The 20,737-nt window shown below is 38.9% G+C and overlaps 1 protein-coding gene across 1 annotated transcript; it reads right to left on the bottom strand.

Annotated features, from left to right (window-relative positions):
- Positions 1 to 4,339: 4,339 nt before the first annotated feature.
- LOC140236555 (uncharacterized) lies at positions 4,340 to 17,125 on the bottom strand. The gene is made up of 7 exons (XM_072316480.1): positions 17,005 to 17,125; positions 12,148 to 13,188; positions 11,693 to 11,819; positions 10,793 to 10,957; positions 9,166 to 9,317; positions 7,595 to 7,686; positions 4,340 to 4,573 (listed from the first exon to the last, which is right to left on the bottom strand). Exons 1-7 carry the CDS (start codon positions 17,123 to 17,125, stop codon positions 4,340 to 4,342), a joined length of 1,932 nt encoding a protein of 643 aa, XP_072172581.1.
- Positions 17,126 to 20,737: the final 3,612 nt, after the last annotated feature.

The raw sequence follows: 20,737 nt of genomic DNA, 5'->3' as shown, positions 1-20,737 counted from the left end.
CCGAACCTTCACATATGATGACGTCACGAAAGAAGCATTATTGGCCATGCGCAGTCGATCATGACGGAATAGTGACTTATTTAAATGTCTTCATATCTCAATATCTGATCTAGTTTTTTAACCTTCTCGGTATCATCTCCTACCGTCACCCCAACCCCCTTCCTCACCCCCTCAACCTGAAAACAGTTATGTTCACTCAAAGTCGCTATATAAGCCACCAGACAAACAAGCGTTTTTTTTTTTTTCCATTGGTTCTCAACAATGGACCCTATACAGATCGCTGTTACATGCATAAGAGTTCCAGTTCATAATAGATTCTGTTTCGCCTCGCCGCCCTGTTGGGATGTAGCTACGTGCGAAGAGGCTGTCCGCTGCTTACGTCCATGATGTCACTCATACACTGATGCCATTGCTATTTTAGGGAGCCCTTTGACTGTGGCAGAAAAGCGAAAATGAAGCGTGTCAGAAGGGAGCGAATTGTCGCGATAGCTCGAGACAGGTTTGACTTTGAGATTCCATACGTCCACAGAATGTGGAGGAAACATAAAAGAGACGTGCAGAGAGGGAGAAGGGAACAGAATTAGAGAAAGGAGAGATGGAAAGAAGAAAGAATGGAGTTCAGAGATTAGAAGAGAGGAGAGAGAAGGGGATGAGGAACAGAGTGGTACCAATTTGGAGAGAGAAGGAGGACTGGAAAGCAGGGCAGACAGGGGGATGCAAACGTCTGCTTTAATAACATCTCAACCTTTCAAAGGCTTACAAATCTCCAAATATGACCTGTCTGAATTCATATAATCCCGTATTAGTGACGTAGCGGTACATTATCATTGTTTGTAAAGCGCACTGAAATTCTTTTCGAGTCTGAAATGTGTTGTATGCGAATTTGCTGTTATTATTATCGCAGGAAGACCACTACATAACCACGATTACAAACTAATCCGATCCCCAACCCCACCATCAGTGGAGTCTAACCTTAACACCACTTCAACGCTGCAGGTGGCTCTACCGGAAAACCCGAGGAGAGTGACACCCCGGGCTTCTAAGCCTACGTTTCTATGGTTGCAAGAAGAAAACAGTTTTTTTTTTCTGCCTAGGAAAGAAACAGGAAAGGCTGCTGCGCTCTCATATGATTTGTCTTTATTAACTTATTTATTTATTTATTTATTTATTTATTTATTTATTTATTTATCTATTTATCTATGTATCTATCTATATATCTATCTATTTATGTATTCATTCATTCACTCTTTCATTTATTAATCTATCTATTTACTTCGTTGCAGAAGATTTGGTACGTTTCTTACATTAGCAGAAACAATGTCTATAAAGTTTGGTTGCTGTTGCTGCTGTTTTCTTGTGCGTGGGTGTCTCTGTGTGTGTTGGTGTATGTACTTTTGGCTTTCAGGTAGATCGGAATAGGTTGGTGGGACTCGAATTTGATTTGAAGTGGAGGATACTTTTAAATTGTAAGAATTATTCGCAATAACTAATCGTTATGGGATAATAATAGATATGAAGGATACTTTTAAATTGTAAGAATTATTCACAGTAACTAATCATTATGGGATAATAATAGATGATTTATTTTGGTTGGGAGAATTTGGGGAGGTTTTATTGTGCTTATATGCACGATTTCATTCTCAATTTGTACAATGTATTTTTGTATATGTATAGTCTCTTAGAGAAGGACTACGACTTAGGCCATACAAACATACAAACATTTTAAAGAGTATATTGTGTCAATATTTTTTCGTTAGTTTTCACCAGTGGGATTGATTTATAACTGATTTACTTTTATCATCGACGTGGAAGAGAGATATTTTTCAGCATATATTTGAAATTCAATTGTTTGTGTGTGTGTGTGTGTGTGTGTGTGTGTGTGTGTGTGTGTGTGTATTTGTATTGACTTTTTTCATGTTATACCCTGAATGGGTTAATCCATGGATGATGTGAATGAAATGAATAAAGACCAATGAAAAAAGTGTGCGTGCGTGCGTGTGTGTGTGTGTGTGTGTGTGAACGTAGGACTGTTCTTGAAAAGGCGAGATGAAATATTTGTTGTGTGGCTTGAATTGGTCTATCGTTTATCCTTAAAAGCTGCAGAAAGTTATAAAGTTGATTATGACGGGCAAAAAACCAGGCCAGAAAAGCTCTCGGCTTCTAAGCCGCAATTCAAATGATCACGAAACAAAAAGTAACAATTATTGTGTCTCATTTTCTGAACGTTAAATGATTTATTTTTACTCCACTCTGTCACGAAAACAGCTGACAGACAAGGATTGTAAATCCAACCTACAATAATCAATCAACATAACTGTTGATTAACGCATCCATTTTCTTCTACGGCGATTTCATTACCTTTCATCTTCAGGTTGACTTAAATAAAACACACACAGCGGAATAAGCAACAGTATAATGGTAGAAATTTCAACAAATTCGGACAAAAATAATGATGTGGCAGGTTAGCAGCGTTGCGTGTTTCGGCAGTACTTTGTACAGTCATAATTGGTCACAACGATCGAAGCTAATTACAAGAAATGTCATCATCACGCTTTTTATGTTGTTTTGTAGACAAACAGCATTTAGTGTTCAGTTTTTCATCAATGACTAAGCTCATTCATATTCCGTCGAGAGTCCAACGTTACTCTGCATGTCATTGACCGTGTTTTCTTTTTCTTCTCAAATGCTCAATAAGAGTAGAGCCTATTCAGTAGCATGAGTTATTTAAATGTGTCTTTGTCAGAGAAATATGAATATAAATGAATAAATGAAATTAAATCAAACGAAATTAAATAACAACTATACCTCCACAATCTTTGAAGTGAAGTGCATGTACAAACATTTCGTTTTTATTTCATGAAAATAAACAAACAAATTAAGATAAGAATTATATGTGACAATGGTAGAAGATCATCAAACATCATCTGAAATTGTTTCTTCAGGAAGAGAAGGCTTTCAAAAAATACGCCACAGGTAAGAATAGCTAAAAGACAGATTATAAACTTTTACACAAACAAATATGAAAACATACACGCTTCGCATTGTAATGGAACGTGAATAATATCAAAAGTATATTCCTACATAATTGTAACATCATACATCAATGACTTTTGTAAGGCACATATATACACTTCATAATCTGAAAAAAGTAGGGATTTATGAGCCCATTATTGCGAAGGACAAAATGGGAAAATGCAGGAGACAGCTACCTTAAGCTTTACATTCCCGCTGAAGGCCCTAAACCAACTTTAATGCAACATCTACTCAATGCCCGCGTAAGATCTCAGCAAACAGACGTTATGCGACAGTTCTAATACATTGAATACAACCAGGTTTTTAGTTTTCTCTCTGAACTTATACCTGACAAACAGATTAGATCTGCTACCATATCATAATCCGTTTGAACCCATCATCTATTTCCTTAAATACAAAAACGTGTCTTAAGTCGTCATGCAAACACAGACGAATGGTACTTGTCAAAGGCCAGACAGTTCAGTGAGAGGAAGAACGTCACTTTAAGATTTCCACTCATTTGTTACTTCATGCAGCTGTTTGGGATTTCTCGCAAGGATATAGGGCCATTTTGTTTCCCATATCACAATAATTATATCATTTCCCGGGAATAACTCAATATGCATGCACCTATTAACGCTTGCGATTGATATGCATTTTTGAACGTCTATGTACATAAAACACTTCTATCAGTTCCAAAACTCAATAAAATGCAATGATGATTACTTGAGATTGTCTGAACACAGCAAAAGACTCCTAAAGAAAAGGGAAAAGAAAGATACTGTATACTGAGAAATAGAGAGACAGGGGGAGGGGGGAGATGTCAGATGTCGATAGGAGTATAATATGTAGTTCATAGATGGATAAATAGATAGATAGAGAGGCAGATATATAGGGCCGAGATAGACACCAACAGGTAATCAGATGATAATAATAACTGGCAATGACAATAATTGGCTACTAAGATCACATGCAGTAGAAGACTATATTCCCAAAAATGTACATAATATGTAAGATTTACACATGTAGGGTTTACTTAACTTAAGTTTTGCTAACTACACTACACGAACAAACGCACTCCCTTGTCACATATATAGCTGAGAAGTGGGATTCATAATTTGATACAAAATCATACAATGATACAAACTGTTCTTACCCCGAATGATTATGCATGAGAGAAACTTGTGGTTAATTCAAGTACATGTATGTTATCGCGGTGTTGTTTGTCTGTTTTCTCAAGCAAGAAATGAAACAGGCTGATCAAAAGAAAATTGGAAAGAAAACCCCATAATTTCAGAGAGGTTCTTCAGAAGATTTAAAGACGTCTTCACTGCACCTCCCTGTCCGCAAGAAGCCGAATCCATTCGCCTTTAAGCAGTTTCTTCGGGATTTTGACCTGCTGTGCGGTCGCCGAGGAATTCGCAAGCACGTATGCGCGCAGGGCCTCGAAAGAACCCGGCTGCAAGCAGATCAGCTTGAGTGGAGGGATTGCGTTCCGGCTGCGCTGAAACTCGTAACCAGATGCTAGAGTGCGTAGGGTTTCATCCAGTTTCAACGCCACCTGTCAATGTAGAAAAAACAAATAGCAGTCATGATGATGTAGTCATACATTGCATAATGTATCTGCCGAAAAATTCACTAGCGGGGCACGACTGAATATAGCACGAAAATTAACAAGAGTGGTTATTGTGGAAACTGAAAACACAATGTATGCCTGCTAAAGTTTGAAACTTAAAAAGAAAAGAGAAATAAGTGATGCCGAGGTTGAGGTGAACTCTCAGATATCAAAGATAGACTGATAGCTGTAGCTAGCTAGCGAGGAAGATAGATAAAATCATGTGCAGAAATAATCGTCTTTGTGGTTGATGGCTTTAACCGATGCCGAACGGGAGTCGAACTCCTAAACTCGAACGAAAAATGTAGGCCTACATCTATCGGAAGGAAATATCAAGTGGTGTGCCAGTAACAGTCCAGTCGTGGCGCTGTTTTGTGTGTTGTTAAACAGAGAGTATGTTGCTTTATTTCCATCTCTGTACATGTAAATTCGATCTACCCCAGTGAGATCTTTAGTATAAAAGCAACAAATTTGTCAGCATATTCGCTCTTTATCCGCGTAAATCGCAGTGTTATCATTCGTGAAAATATTCGGCGTTTTGATAATAAGTACTAGCCGATTCGGTGACGTTTGGATTCTCATTTCACCTCCTAAATACCCCACTTGTAAACCGATGTCCCACGGATATTACGAGAAGTCCCGTTCACGTTCGCTTTCATATAATTCAAGTAATAGTTTCACCTCAGTAGGACACAAAATAAAAGATTTATAGCAGCTTAAAGCATCGCTTGTTTTCCAAGTGACTGTAATTTTCATCATCGGCACACCAACGCTAAATTTGATGACTGTTGCTACACGCATTTCCCAACTAACCTGCACATAGATTCTTACTTTCTATCAAGTTCATGTACGGTTATTATATCCTAGCATCGAGGACTTTTAGGGGACAGAGTTGTAAATGGTAGGGACTACATTTAAGTTACCCAAATATATCATATCAGACATATTTCTTTCTTTTTTTTCACGAGGTTTTTCGTTCTCAGGCCAGCGGGAGGATCGTATGAGGATGACGTCGTTGCCTCTTATAATTTGCCAATACCACTCTGTTGTGAATCAAGCAAATTCTTTGTATTCCTTAACTTCTTTTATGCGATTCGAATTTAACCGCAACCACTATTAGCTTCGTTACATTTCACGATCACTTACAAAAGTCAGAGCTAATGTGGGGTGACATTTTCCCATTGCGTTATGCATTCAAATTCTGAAACCTTTTCCGTCGTGATAGATCAATACTATGACAATTGTCGTAATTTGCCTTTTACACCCTCCACATCACGGCATCGAAACATTACACGCAATGAGGTCATTAATCTACAGTAGTCGCCATGGATTCAATAAAAAAAAAACAGTTGAAAAAACCCACAAACATTAAAACTATCAAGTAAGACAAACGACACACCCACACAAATTCAAGGAAAGGACACTTATAATAATACATGCTTCTATACAGGTGAGGCTGATAGTGGAACCTCCTCCAATCAAAAACAAGTCCCACATAACAAAAGAGACCTCCGACAAAACAGACCGTGACAAAGGTAAAGCATGTTCTAAAAATAGACATGACGATCGAGTGAACAAAATCAGTCAACTGAGGAATGAGCCTCGTTTGTAACTCCTTTTCAGAAACAAAGAAGGCACTGCATTTGAAAAGGGATGAATACAGAGTTTTATTTGTGTGTGTGCGTGCGTGTATGTGGAATATTTACTATTTTCCACATGAAATTCCTAAGGCTGAATGGTAGGGGACTGTTTTGACAAGACACTTAGTTACGGAACATTTAGTACTGACGATGGTTTCTTTCCCAAGGCTTCGTCGCATGCTTAAAGGGATGGTACAGTATTGATGGAGATGAGAATTGGGCTTCTAACTTTTTGCGAGATACCAAGAAAACACTTGTGGAACAGTACAGAGCATACCATTTTAAGTGGAATTCGGAGTTTATGTGATGAAAATCGGGTTTGGAATGACTGAAACATCCAAAAACAAAGTAAAACAAAGTGATCGTAATAAAGTGTGGGTCCCACACTTATTAGAATTGCTCTATTTTGGATATCTCAGCCATTTCAAAACCAATTTTCATCAAATAAACATTGAATTCCTCATGGAATTACATGCTCTTTCATATTTCACAAGAGGTTTCTCATTATCTCACCAAAAATGTCAGAAACCTGAAATCTGAACCAAAACTATACGATCCCTTTAAAGCAAATCATGGATCGTTGCTTTTCTCAGATTTGCTTGGGAATGTAGTTTGTCTTGATAGATTTTTTTTAAATACATTTTTAATGATTACGTCAACAGTGAGTTTACCGACATATTTCAAATCCATGCCTAAAAAAAAAAAATGTATTCGAAAATGAATATATCATTGATATAGACGGATCCTACCCTTCCTTAAATGGCGCGTCTAACCAACTTAATTGATGGACATGCCTTTACATTTTAGAAGCGAAATATCAAATTTTTGATAAGAAGTGTGAAGAAAAAGTGACATATTGGCCTACATTATCGTCATAATCATACAAAATATTGACTGCAACTGGTTGTTACGATGTCTTGCCATGATAGCACATGATAATTGTACCTACATGACATGACATCAGAAGCGTTGGGGAAACCTGCGATTCAGTGATGTTAAAAAGTTTCGGAGTTGCCACGCACAAATTCCTCGTTTAAAAAAAAATAATAAAAAATAAAAAATCACACGTGCGAAATCAGAAGAAACTAAGAAGAGGATGACAAGGATTTAAAAAAAGAAGAAGAATATGAATACGAATAAGAAATAGACGAGTAACATCCACAATAAAAAACTGCATAAACAATCTATTTTCACTTTTCATACAATGACTTCGACACACATACCGGGGGCATTGAAGGATCCTTCATCTAATATTTTGCTCCTGTTCTGAAATCCAAATTACCTTTCCCATCGATATGCACGCAAATTAGCTAATTGGCGATCTCACCTCATCTTTGTTCTTGCCTTTACAGGTGTCAACAATGCGATCCAGCTCAACAAAAATGACGTAGCAGGCATCTCGATCTGTTGCCGATAATCCTATCAGAAACAAAATAATGAATGATATGCGTATCATTATTATCTGCTAGAGTGGACATCAAAGTAGGCCTATATAGTTATAGGTCGAGCGGATTTGAATTCACTTGCTCCAGATTTTCTCGATTTTTATCTTTAAGTGACTGCTTGAAGGAATGTTTTTGTCTCACGAAGAATCAAAGTGGAAGGATTTAAACACACGCGTGTAATGCAAAAAGTTGGAGAGAGTTTCTCTCCAAAGTATTCAGCGAGTTTTTTGATTTTCAGAGAACTCTTCAGCAAAGAGTAATGTCCTACGTAATAAGAAGGAGGTGTCTATTTTACTTCAGTGCCTTGCATGATGAGGACGAAACATTGCAAGTTGTTCTGTGCATTTAGACTTTTTCTCCGCGACAGCACTTTTACTGATGTGTTTGCTTCTTTGACTCCGCACTGTTAGAAAACATCGAAGAGACGCAACGATGTAACATTACTGTCAATACATCGAGGGGACCACAAGATCAATAGCTCATGGTACCGCGAGTTTAATCAAACATCAGACTAGTCTTTCGTGTAAATGTCTGGGAGTTGGCTAAACACACAAGATGTGGCGGAAGAAATAATAAAACAAAAAGACAAAATGACCTCTTTTTTTCATGCAATCTCAGCCCAGCAGCTCGAGTGAGGTACAATGGCGATGAATTAATGTCTATCATTTCCACATTAGCTTCAAGCTGCAAAACGGACCGTACAAAATATGATAGTAATAGTAATATTGAAGATGGTGACGATAGCAGCAGTAGGAGTAGCAGTGTAGTAGTAAGTAGTAGTAGTAGTAATGATGATGGTGGTGATGATGATGATAATGATGATAATAATGATACTTCTTCACAAACAAAATAAATCAGAAAGTATTCTCCCACACAAAAATACACACGGGAACAGAGCAATGGCCTGTAGTCGATGTCTATGATTTCCTTCACAAACTGCTCCGTATTATAAATCAAACATGGTACCCATATTAAACAGGAAACATACTTCTTTCGCAATAGGGTCACAAAAATCATGCAGTTTGTGAACGGCCGCTGAAATCGCAATCTATGCAACATAGACCTCTTCGTGAAGTTTAAAAAGAAATCCTAGTTGGAAGAATGTGAAAAATGAAGTGAAACAAAACATTTTGCTTGGATAGAAAACAGGAAGCATATTACACTTTCTCCTATTGTAGATACATTGTAATAGTATACTTTTGAATAAGAAATGTCTCTGGAGGACACAGGCTGTAAGGTGACCTGCAGGGCCCCGTTGCTAGAAACTTTGCGTTTAAACGCAACTTGCAACTGATTGTCACTGGCCAATCAAAATCATTGTTGCATGCATGTCTTCTTAATAGGGCAGACCCTGAGCCAATCAGAATGGTTGTTTCAAAATTAGCAATTATTTGCAATTGATTGCAACTTTCTTGCAACAGGGCCCTGGTCTGGAGCGAATCGAAATTCTTACCCATCGTTTCGTCGTAGAGGACGCTCTCAACACACGCGTAGTCCACCAGCGAGGCGTCATTGCCAAGAGCCGAGGCGAATGTTTGAGTGACTGCCATGCGGATGTTGATATCCGTGGTTTTCTCCCCTCTCAGATTGAGCAGTTCGCCAGATCTACATGGGTTATAGGTCGAAATAAATTGAAGCTATACCAAGAACCAAACGGACAAACAGACAAATCAACAGAAAGACAAATACACGCACATAGAACGACGCCCACAATATCACACACAATAACAGCTGCAACATTATCAGCTGATCGTAGTGTTCAGCAGCATACTACCAAATTATGTTATTTTTTCATAGCTCTAGAAATGATCAGTATGCACCAAAACTTTATTAATACTTTAAAACAAAACAAAGCAAAACAAAACAAAATTACCTCCAAAATGGCCGCTAAATATGGGTGAAAGGTTTATAATTATGTATCGTTATCTAAAGTGATGTGGTGGATTATACCCAACGAGGCAACCAGACCTTCTTTTTTCGCATTTCTGTCAAGCAAAATACATATCTATATTACATCAAACGGGCCAAAATGGCATTCAATATGGCAGCCTAATAGTTATATTGACAAAATATATCCAAATATGGTTTATAGATTTTGTTTTTTCCGACGGGCACTGAAAAGTTTGATATTCACATTCTTTTTAAGCAATGAAAGTGTGTCACCTACGAACAGAAAGACATGGAAAATAATTCAAATTTTAGGTAGGCATGTCAAAAATGGCTTTTAATATCGCCGCTAAGACGACTGCCAAAATCTGAAAATCTGAAATTTAGTTACTATATTGTATATCATTGAATATTATTATATCTATTATTTATTAATATATTATTATTATTGAATATTATTGAATATTGTATGGGCCGTAGGCCCATATTATGATTCATGCGAATGATTTTGTTCTGTAGAGGTTCTCATATAACTAGCCACTAGACAACTTGTTCATTTTGTTTTCATCTGAGAAGATGGCTGGTTAGCCCATATTCTGCTGCAATTCTTCGGACCAAGCTCTTTGCGATGAATGAATGAAGCTGGATCTTTTACGTGCATGAGATGTGACTCTCTAATAAACAGGACATCCATTTTATGTCCTATCCAAGGGACAGACGGTTTCGCCTCTTAAGACGTGAGGGGACGATAATTACAATATTGCTCCGTAATCAAGACTAGGGGAATCGAATCCGCGTCCTTAGGTTCTGGAGGCAGACGCGCTGCCGATTGGGCGAAATCACCATCGAATCAGATTTTCTAGCAGTAAAGCAAGGTACACTTTCTGGTGCCCATCAGACTCTAACTTTCATTCCCATAGGTATTATGCCTTCTCTATATTAGTCGTAGCCTTTTGTCAAGGGCCTCTCGCTGTATGACGGCTATAACGGGCGAGCGAGGCGAGTCCAGCCGAGCGCGACGCAGTCCATCTAAGCTGAGCTTCATTCGACTCATCCGCTCACCATCATATAGTGAGAGGGCCTTGTCAAACGGCTACATTAGTCGGGGTATCTCAGTCGCTACTGCCCATCTAGATTTCCGCCATATTCTAGGCAAAGTAAGTCTGTCACCGTGCCGAATTAACCTTTATTACCTGTACTGGAAATCAACGATTGGACATTTCTTGTGGAAGCCAGCAATCTTAACGATGTCTCCCATCCGGTACCGAAAGAGGGCGTCCATATTCGTCACCACCAGTTCGTAGGACTCGCCCACCTGTACCTCTTCAGCCAGTAGGGTGTCGGGTTGGTCCTCCTCCCTGATTGGATTGAGTACCAAAGGAAAGATAAAGATAACAGTTAATTAAAGTTTTCCCTCCTCTCGGAAATGGAAGGCATGGAGAAGTGAACTCTCACATTCAAATTCACTAAAGTTCAATGGATATCATCACACAAGCAAAGCAGTAAAAGTAACAGGTTATAAAAGTATAATATAGAAAGAAATTCGAGAAGAAGTGAAAACAAAAATAACAATACAAATATTAGTCAAGATGTCAGTAGAGTCAAACCTGTCTATAGCGACCACTCAATCAAAGCTGAAAGAGTGGCCTTCATAGATAGGTGGCCTCTATTATACAGACAGATTGGAGGCCATTTTAATTTTGCTGCACGACTTGGAAATGCACTGGTACATATGTTATGAATGGATGCGTGGATCTATGTACGAATGAATGTCAACATTAATTGCTGTTTAAAGCTATTTCATTTTCATGGAAATAAAAACGGGGGATTATGAAATTCAGCAGTTTCTCTTGTTGTTGATGTGTTAGGGGATTTTTTTTTTTTAAATTATCGGATTGGCCCCCGGAAAAGGCGTTGGTGGCCGCCATAAGCAATTAAAAGCTAAAATGTGGGGCTACTGTTTCTGCTGTCCGACATGACGCCACCATACATAGCTAGGGTATTTGACACGTTATTTCCGGGGGGGGGGGGGTGGTGACGGCATCATGCAGGTGGTCACTAAGACAGGTTTGAATGTATTTGCTGTTGAATACCGCTTGTCGACTGGGATGAACTCGTAGAAGATATCAGCGACATCGATGAGGTACTGGTATTCGTCTCCATAGTATGTGCCGATGACACCCTCCGTGGCATTGTACACCTGAGACACAATCGGTAAACCTGTCGAAACATAAGATAGATTAGCAAATGATACCTATAATGTATAGTGGGTATGGGATTACTGTTCCATTCTCTACCAGACCATTATTGATGAGAGCAAGTTTATTTTGATCTGAGTTTTATGATTTATCATTGTGTACATACCCTCTTCACGGAACATGTCGTCTGCAGAGGTGTGAGCTTGAAACTATGCTAAATGCCGAGTAGAAAGTTGATTTTATTGATATCTAGGGTAAACAAAACATAATACATCATGGTAATCCAAAGCAAAAGCAAACTAAACACTTTGCTGAGCAGGAGATGATCAAAACGTGCGTTATATACCAACCTTTAGCGTAAGTCTTCTCCGTCCGCCTAGCATACGGCGCCTGTGGTCCGGAGGAAATGGCTAGGATGTACAGCATGTGGGGCCAGATGCGCTTGGCTATGCCATCGAAGCCTTTCTTAAACTCCCGCTCCAACTCCGCAGCCCGCTCTGGCTCCGGCTCTAGCTCGGCTTCCAGTGCCGCTTTGATCTCCGCGTCGAGACCGACGTCGTCGCTGACACGACCTCGGCGCAGATCCTCCACCAGTTTAGGCCAGTTCTCTTCCAGGTAGTTGAAGAAGGAGAGAAGGGCGCTGGCGAAGATAACGACGAGGGACTTGATGGTGCGATCACGGAGACCGAAGAGAGAGTGGACGTAGATAGCTTGGTGCTCATTGGTCAGTCGCATTCCTGCCGGAGGAGTTACGAACAGTAGACGGAAAAGGAGATCGGGAAGGGCTAACGTTGTTATAGGTCCCATCTTGATTCCACCTTCCGATAGCTTTGAGTCAGTGTGGACGTACAGATACAAAAACGTCTGCAGAGGCGATGCATCCGGTGCGTGGCGCTGTTCTACGAGGTGCGTTACCATGGCGCCCATTTTGAAGAGGGAGATCAGCTGCCGCTCCATGGTGACGGCGATGAGCTTGGGCTTCCCCGTCGTTCCCGACGTTCTGCCGATTCGGGTCGTCTTACTGGCTGTCACCACGTTCCTCTCTCCGCGCGCGACGCGCTCCATGTACTCCGCGTAGTGCGCATATTTGGTCAAAGGGTGCCGCTGGCGGAATTTGGCGACCGATTTGATGTCCGCGAAACGATGATCCTTTCCATAGGCCGTCTTAGCCCGCCTGGATAGGAGATTCAGCAGGAATTTTTCCTGCGTCTCCTGGCAATGTGCCGACTCGTATTCGCGGCGTTTGGCGAAGTAGGCCCCGATGCGGTCGTTTATCACAACATACAAGTATCGCAGTAGAAGCACTTTCGCGTCAGCATACCGTGGCGCGAATAGCAGCGATACTCGAATGAAGAAAAAGGCCGATAATGCCAAAAAGGTGACGAGAAGACCTGCATTAGAAACAAGATAAAACTTTAATTCAAACCATGAAAACAAGCTAAACTAACAAGACTCCTATTACCAGATTCAAAATTTTACTCTTCTTTTTCATTTAAAGAAAAAAAAAAGACGGATCTATATGTTCTGTATTAATATTAATGACTTCCTGATATGCCCCCAGGAGCGGCAACCAGATTTGTACGTAATTATTCACCACGAAATTTTTGATTATACAAATGTTCATTTTGATGTTTGTACGTTTGATACGCGAATGTGCATGAGCAGGCAATCTATTCGAGATAGAGAATTCAGCATAAGATGTGTGAGGTTGTGTATCATAGATGCTATGATGCAATATTCATTCCAAGGTCGTACATTAACCTCAATGTAAGCTCCTGGCTCATCTCATTTTCTCTCGTCAGTTTATTCAGAGGTTGTGTATGCTTTTACTATTTATCAAGCTCTACCCCTATAGCCGGATGTCTATTATCTTATCAACTTATTGTTACATTAATATTGGGGATAGAAACTGACGTCAGGATATATCAAACGTCAAATTTTGACAGTCAACTGTCTTCCCTACTCACTTGCATGATTTCATTCCAAAGAGCCACGTTTTCTGCTTCTCCCTAATGATTCAACTATAGTCAACCGCGCATCAACCACGACTCTATTTTAGATAAGATTCTGGTATATCAGTATACGTCTCCATAATCGTCTTGAATCGAGCATGGTGAATTATATATGTGCCAAAAGTGTCATCTAAATGGTATTCATACTTTGAATCAATTATAGTTGGCCAGACAACCTTTGCCATGATCAGGGGATAAGACGCTGCTACTTTGGATGGCTCGCAGCAAAATCTTCGTACTTTTTTTTTTTTTTCACGGTTAGGACCAGGTATGGCTTCATTACCGTAAATTTTGCGCGTCCTTGCATAACATAACAGAGGGCACATTCAAGCTCAGAAATAATATGCATCTCACGTACCATTATGTTTGTTAATAGTTGATTCCGCTGTATGGGCGTACTTTGTACTATATGCACACATATATGTTAATGCATTGTCACGAATGTGATATTGACTCAAAAAACTTGCGTTTATCGGCACATTATGTCTGGTCAATTCAATTCAATTCAATTCAATTGAAGTCAATTCAATTTCGGTTTTATTAAAAAACACCAAATAAAAGTCCGAAGACTAACCATATTTGGTTTCCATCAAACTTTACAGCTTTACAACTTTACAGGGAGACATAAAGAAAAGAAATAAAACAAACTGACACTTTACACAACAGCTGATTCATATTGACAACCCCCCCCCCCGAAAAAAAAAACCCAAAATGCCACACTATAATTACATTAACATAAAAATTGATAACATCAACTTTAACAACAAAGTTAAGGCATCAAGAGAAGAGAAATTGCACACACCCTCGCATAGAATGTACATTTAATAAAATTCATTATATATAATTCACACATTAAAATGTTTAGATATTTTTTAACATCTAATTTCTATCAGATGTAGCCCTCTCTTCCCATCTTACTGGTTTTACCTAGCTTCGTAATTTCAACAGAATACGGGAGGTCTGAAGGAAACTTTCGCTGGGGCAAGTGGTAACGCAATGTGGATTAACTTAAGATCCCGAGCTTAAATCCAGTATTGTGTCAAAATCATTTGACTAGATGTATTACACCAACCCAAGTCGATCTGTCTTGATCGACAGGTGTAAATTGGCACCTGCATAGTCATTATTTCTTGGTAATATATATCAGAGACTGAGCCTTTACCACTGATGTCTATAATAATCGCGAGAGTGTATGTTTCAATCAATCAATATAGTATAATATAATATATATATATTTTTTTCATTCACCCATATTATGATCATATATATATATAAATATACATATATTATATATATAATGATCATAATATGGGTGCATTAATATATATTATGATATGAATAGGAAGTGATGATTATAGATAAATAGAGAGACGGATAGAGGTGTACACAGGAAAAACAATATATTATACTGTGCGATACAGTTTTGTGATATTATGTGGTAAGAGTATGAAGATTTTGTCAGTAATATTTTTGGTATATATTATATATGTGTATATTGTATATCTCTGTGTTATGTGCCTAGGGAAAAGTGCCAACACACCATCCACTCTTTATCTGTACCCGGGTTCCATGCCTGCTATTTTGATTGTTTGTAAACCAGCTGTAGGGGTTAATGACCACGAGAATGCTTATTGTATTGTAATTGTTAACAACCCTCCATCTGCACTGACACACTTGTAACACTGAACCTAATTCTTTATACTACCCCACTTCTGCCTGACATGCACCACCGCACACACACCTTCCCTCCCAATATATCACATGATCACTCTCATCCCGCCACAAGACAGCCACAAGACAGCCACAAGACACCCAAGTAACTCACACGTCTGCTTAGCAGGTAATTATATTACTTAGTTTATTTATGATATGTGTTTGATATTTTTATTGTATGATATGTCTGTATGCTACATATACTCATTATATATTCATTTACAGTTATACATTGTTGAATGTGTTGCAAATTGCCAAAAATGTTGCCAAGTATGCTATGAAGCTATTAACTCATGCTGAACTTGTATTTGATATATTGTGTTCATGACTCCAGATTTGTTATGCTCAAAAACATATATTTCATTTCATAAACAGATAATAAAGCTGAGGAAGACCAAGGTCGAAAGCTTCGTAACAGCCGGCTTCATGAGACATCCTTTATCACCATTACATTGTATTCTTCCTAAGATGACAGAGGCTTACGGTACGAGTATCAGCATCATCGCACTATATATATATATATATATATATATATATATATATATATATATATATATATATATATATATACATACATATACATATACATATCTATATTTTAAATATATTTTAAAATATCTATATTTGAATTTGTAAAAGTTGTTCGTAAACATTCTTTTTCTTCAGTGAAGTTTAGAGACTATGTGCAAAATCATACTCAGTAGGTGTGTGATTTGGCATTACAGATTGAGTTGTTTTAAGGCAGGTGTGGCAGGGCCTACACACAACGATTAGTAAAACAAAAGAGCTGAGGCTTTAGCCAAATAACTAGCTAGATCAACATATAAGAAGACTTGTGTCGATTCTATCAGATCCCATACTTTTCTTTTCCAATTTAGATTAACAGTTCCTTTCATACAGAAATCTGCTGCAATCTCATCAAATGGTTATTCATATTCTCAACACAACAAAAGAAAACATTGAAACCACTGACAAGCTCATGTTGGCAAGCTGCATATTGTATAATTGGAAGAAAGTAACAGTGAGACGGAGAAAGACTGGGAGAAGGGGGGGGGGTCGAAATCAGTCGATCTTAAAGGGATCGTGTAGTAGTTTTGGTTGAGACCTAACTTCAGGTTTTAACATTTTTGGTGATATAATGAGAAACCTCTTATGAAATATGAAAACACATGAATAATTCCAAGAGAAATTTGAAACGTTTATTTTTTATTTTTGATGAAAATTGGTCTTGAAATGGCCGAGATATCTGAAATAGAGCAATCCCAATAAAAATGGGACCCACATTTTCTGAGAATCGCTTTCTTTTATTCTGTTTGTGAATTTTCATCTCATAAAGTTTTCAACCGCCTATATGGGGGTTGAATTCCTCTTAAAATAGCATGATCTGTATTATTTCACAAGTGGTTTCACCAATATTATACCATCCCTTTAATAGTACCGTCAACTAAATGATACGATCAAAGTTACAAACTTCGTTCTTACCCCGTAAGACTGTCGAGGTGAGAGACAGGTCTTGGACTTGTGCCCAGCGATGGATGATGGCCAGAGCCAGGCCCAGACTCACCAGGCCAGCAAAGCGCAATTTCACCTGAGCCCTCGTCATGGTTATAATACCCCAGCATACACAAGGTTCTACTTACAATGTACAAGTCTGAACACTTGATTCTCCGTCTTCAGATCAGACGAGGCCTATGGCTTCATTCTTCTATACGGAGGAGTATTCAGCGTACGACTGATATATATATACGGACCCTCGAAATTGGAGTTTGCAACAGCGTTCAAGAGACCCTGGAGTTCATTCTTTGCAGAGTGCTTGACACATGAGTGTATGGTACCAAGATCAAAGTCGACTGACGGCGTGCCGTGGCCTATTGACATGCATTATAACGGGACGGGTTCAACGTGAAGGACATCTGTGAAGGTTGTCAAACTATAACAACTAAAGTTCTTTTTTCTTTTATGTGTTGTTTGTGACGTGTAAAATAGTAAATTAGAGATCATCTACAATAGTCAAGTCATCTTGGTGTTGGGACGTAAAAAAGAGAGGAGGTATAGAGTAAAGTAATAAGGGATTATTTTAGCAGCAGCAATAGAAGAGTTCACGGTACATATGACGCGGGGTTTGAGCTTCAGGTCGCGAGATGAATTCGAGACACGCTCGATTTCCGAGTGTGTGACGAGGGCCTTAGAAAAAGGCTAAGCCTTTAAAAAAAAAAAAGGTTTGAGCTGGGACAATGTGGGCGGGGTTGGGGTGGGAAGGCGGAGTGGCAGGTGGAGAGGAAGGAGAAGCCGTGGGGAGGGGATGGAGAGGGGAGGCTACAGACGAAGAAATGATGTACCTGTATATTTTTATTCTATTTCACAGGGGACAGCTCCTGCACAAACGATATTTTCTTCCCCTCTCGCTGGGTCTACACTCTCGTTGGTGTCTAGTGTCGCGTTACTATGACAACCTTCTGCTCGGTCCTCCTGGAATTAGTATATTGGAATCGAGGACCGTTGACCCTGATGCAGGGGGTTGAAAAGAGACCCCTCTTCCATCTCTCTGCCTTGACAATGGCTTACCTAGCATGGCTTGTCAGCCACGCCACCCAGATCACTCCACCAAATCTTTTGAAGAATGTAGCTCTCTTTGTGCCTTGATCGTGAGCAGGTACGAAAGGGTAATGATATTGTACTCGGATATCATTTTCTTTTCTTTTCTTTTTTTTTTTTTGGGGGGGGGAGGTCAGATTTTGTTTTCCCAAATGGCGTCACGTTCACGTTTAAAATGGTTTCAAATGGAGGTGTCGCGTTGCTATGACGACCGTCTGCTCGCTCCTCCTGCAATTACTGCAGTGGGATCGAGGGCTGTTGACCATGGGAGGGGGGGGGGGGTGGTTGAAAAGCCTACTTCTCTTCCATCTCCCTGCTTTGACTTGACAATTGGCTTATGCCTCATTTATGTATACTTGTGTGTGTGTGTGTGTGTGTGTGTGTGTGTGTGTGTTTTTTTGACTTGGGAGATTGGAAAGTGTCTCGGGCCTGGATTCTTGTCGGGCTGGTGTGGAGACGCCTGATGTCTTGTTAGTTTGTTTGTTTGTTTGTTTGTTTTTGTGTGAGTGTGTGGGTGTGTGTGTGTGTGTGTGTGTGCTCAGTGGGCGTTTTCGCGTCGGCCCGGTGGGGATCTGGGCCCGGGATATATATATATATATTTTTTTTTTCTTCTTCTTCTTCTTTTTGCGATCGCAAATTGGCGCGCTATTTCATTTATTATTCGCATCAGCCCAAGCGTTATCAAGTGGCGCGATGGTTCGCATCGATTTATACTGCTGTTTCGAGGTTTCCAGAGTTATGGACTCGGGAGGATTTCTCGATAATAGCGCGCTGATTGGTATATCATTAAATGGCGATCTGTCGGGGCGTCGGGCTGGTGTGAGGACGCCTATTGATATAATTTTCGATGTGAATTACACCACACCCAGAATGTACGAATTCTTGGTTTGACATGGGCAGAACCATTTTTTTTTTTTCTTCTTTTCGCTGGGATGCCTGCCATGTATGTTAACTGTCAGGCTCTGGGGTGATTTGTACACTATATTTATACAATGTTTTGTTTTTGTTTTTTTTTTTCCCCATCGATATGGGTTTTGGTGCGTGTTGCACCACACCCAGAATGCACAAATTCTTGGTTCGGTATGCTTCATATTCTTTATGCATAATTTGAATATTTTTTTTTTTTAATTTTATCTTATTATCTACCCGGTTCAAATTTTATCTTATTATCTACCCGATTCAAATGTTATTATCTACCCGGTTCAAATCAGTGCATGTATGTCGGGTAAGAAATTACTGTTAAGTTATGTGTGTAGAGTACGCAGACTTTGCAGAAACTCTTTTTTTTTCTTCTTCTTCTTTTTTCGTATGGCTTTGGTGGAGGGCCGCTTTCAATCATCTCCTTATGGTATGGAAAGTGGGTTAGTTGTTTTGGTATGGAGGTTTATTTTTGTAGTGTTTGAAATTATGTACAGGGTAGGTATATGTAGCACATGGGTATCAGGTTTTTGTTACCGAATTAGATATTGGGATAAGTTAGGCTGCAATAGGAGGGAGGGAGAGGGGATTAATTCTAGGAGTGAAGGGTGTGAGGTGAGTGTTGTGTGCTTGAGGTGTTGTGAGCGTGAATGTTATGGGATGTCAAGTCGTGGTAGGGTTGCCTGTTTCCATTTTAAGGAGTTATTTTCAGTCAGCGCAAGTTCGCACTTTGCAATTTCCTGTCTGTGTAATCAGTTGGGAAGAAATGTCCTGGGAAAGAAAGTTTTTTGTGGGCATGTTTGGGGTGTGATTGAATTATCTGTTGGGAATAAGGTTGTTAGAATTTTTGGGATATGTGATGTAGTATATGAATAGTCTGTCTTCTTGTACATTTATGTCTTTAAATGTAAGAGGAATAAGAGATAAGTTGAAAAGGAAGAATATTTTTGAATGGTGTAAAAGTAAAGGGAGTGATATAATTTTATTACAAGAAACATATAGTACACGGGAGGTGGAAGATATATGGAAGTTAGATTGGGATGGACCTATGTTTTTCAGTCATGGATCAAATCATAGTCAGGGTGTATTAACGTTGATATCTTCACATTTAAAATTAAAGATTGAAAAAGTGGTAATAGATGATGATGGAAGATATGTTATTTTCAAAGGTGATATGCAAGGGGTTACTTTGGTAATGGGAAATTGTTATTTCCCTACAAGAGATAAAGAGAGAATGCAAGTGGAGTTTTTGCAGAAATTAGATATTAGTGTATCTAGGTTGTATAATCCTAATCAATTGTTTTTTTATAGGAGGGGATTTTAATTTGATAATGAATGGAAGTTTAGATTATATGGGACCAAGGAAGGTGTTGAAAACTGTTTTTAATGAAAAATTTGAAGATTTTTTGAATAAATATAATTTGATAGATATATGGAGAAAGAGAAATCTGAATAAACAACAATTTACGTTTAGACAAAAATGGCCTGTTATTCAAAGCCGTTTAGATTACTGGTTTTGTTCTTCTAGTTTACAACACTCTGTGAAAAAGTGTGAAATAATAACGTCAATAACGCCTGATCACTCTGGTGTTTTGTTACAGGTTGAACAGTTGGTAGATATATTTTGTTATGGTAAGTCATACTGGAAATTTAATAACAGTTTATGTATGGATAGAGAATTTGTTGAAAAATTTAGTAATGA

The sequence above is a fragment of the Diadema setosum genome, chromosome 13, assembly GCF_964275005.1.
Source record: "Diadema setosum chromosome 13, eeDiaSeto1, whole genome shotgun sequence".
NCBI lineage: Eukaryota > Metazoa > Echinodermata > Echinoidea > Diadematoida > Diadematidae > Diadema > Diadema setosum.
Note: the sequence above shows the minus strand (reverse complement) of the source record. Positions and strands in the feature narration are given on the sequence as shown.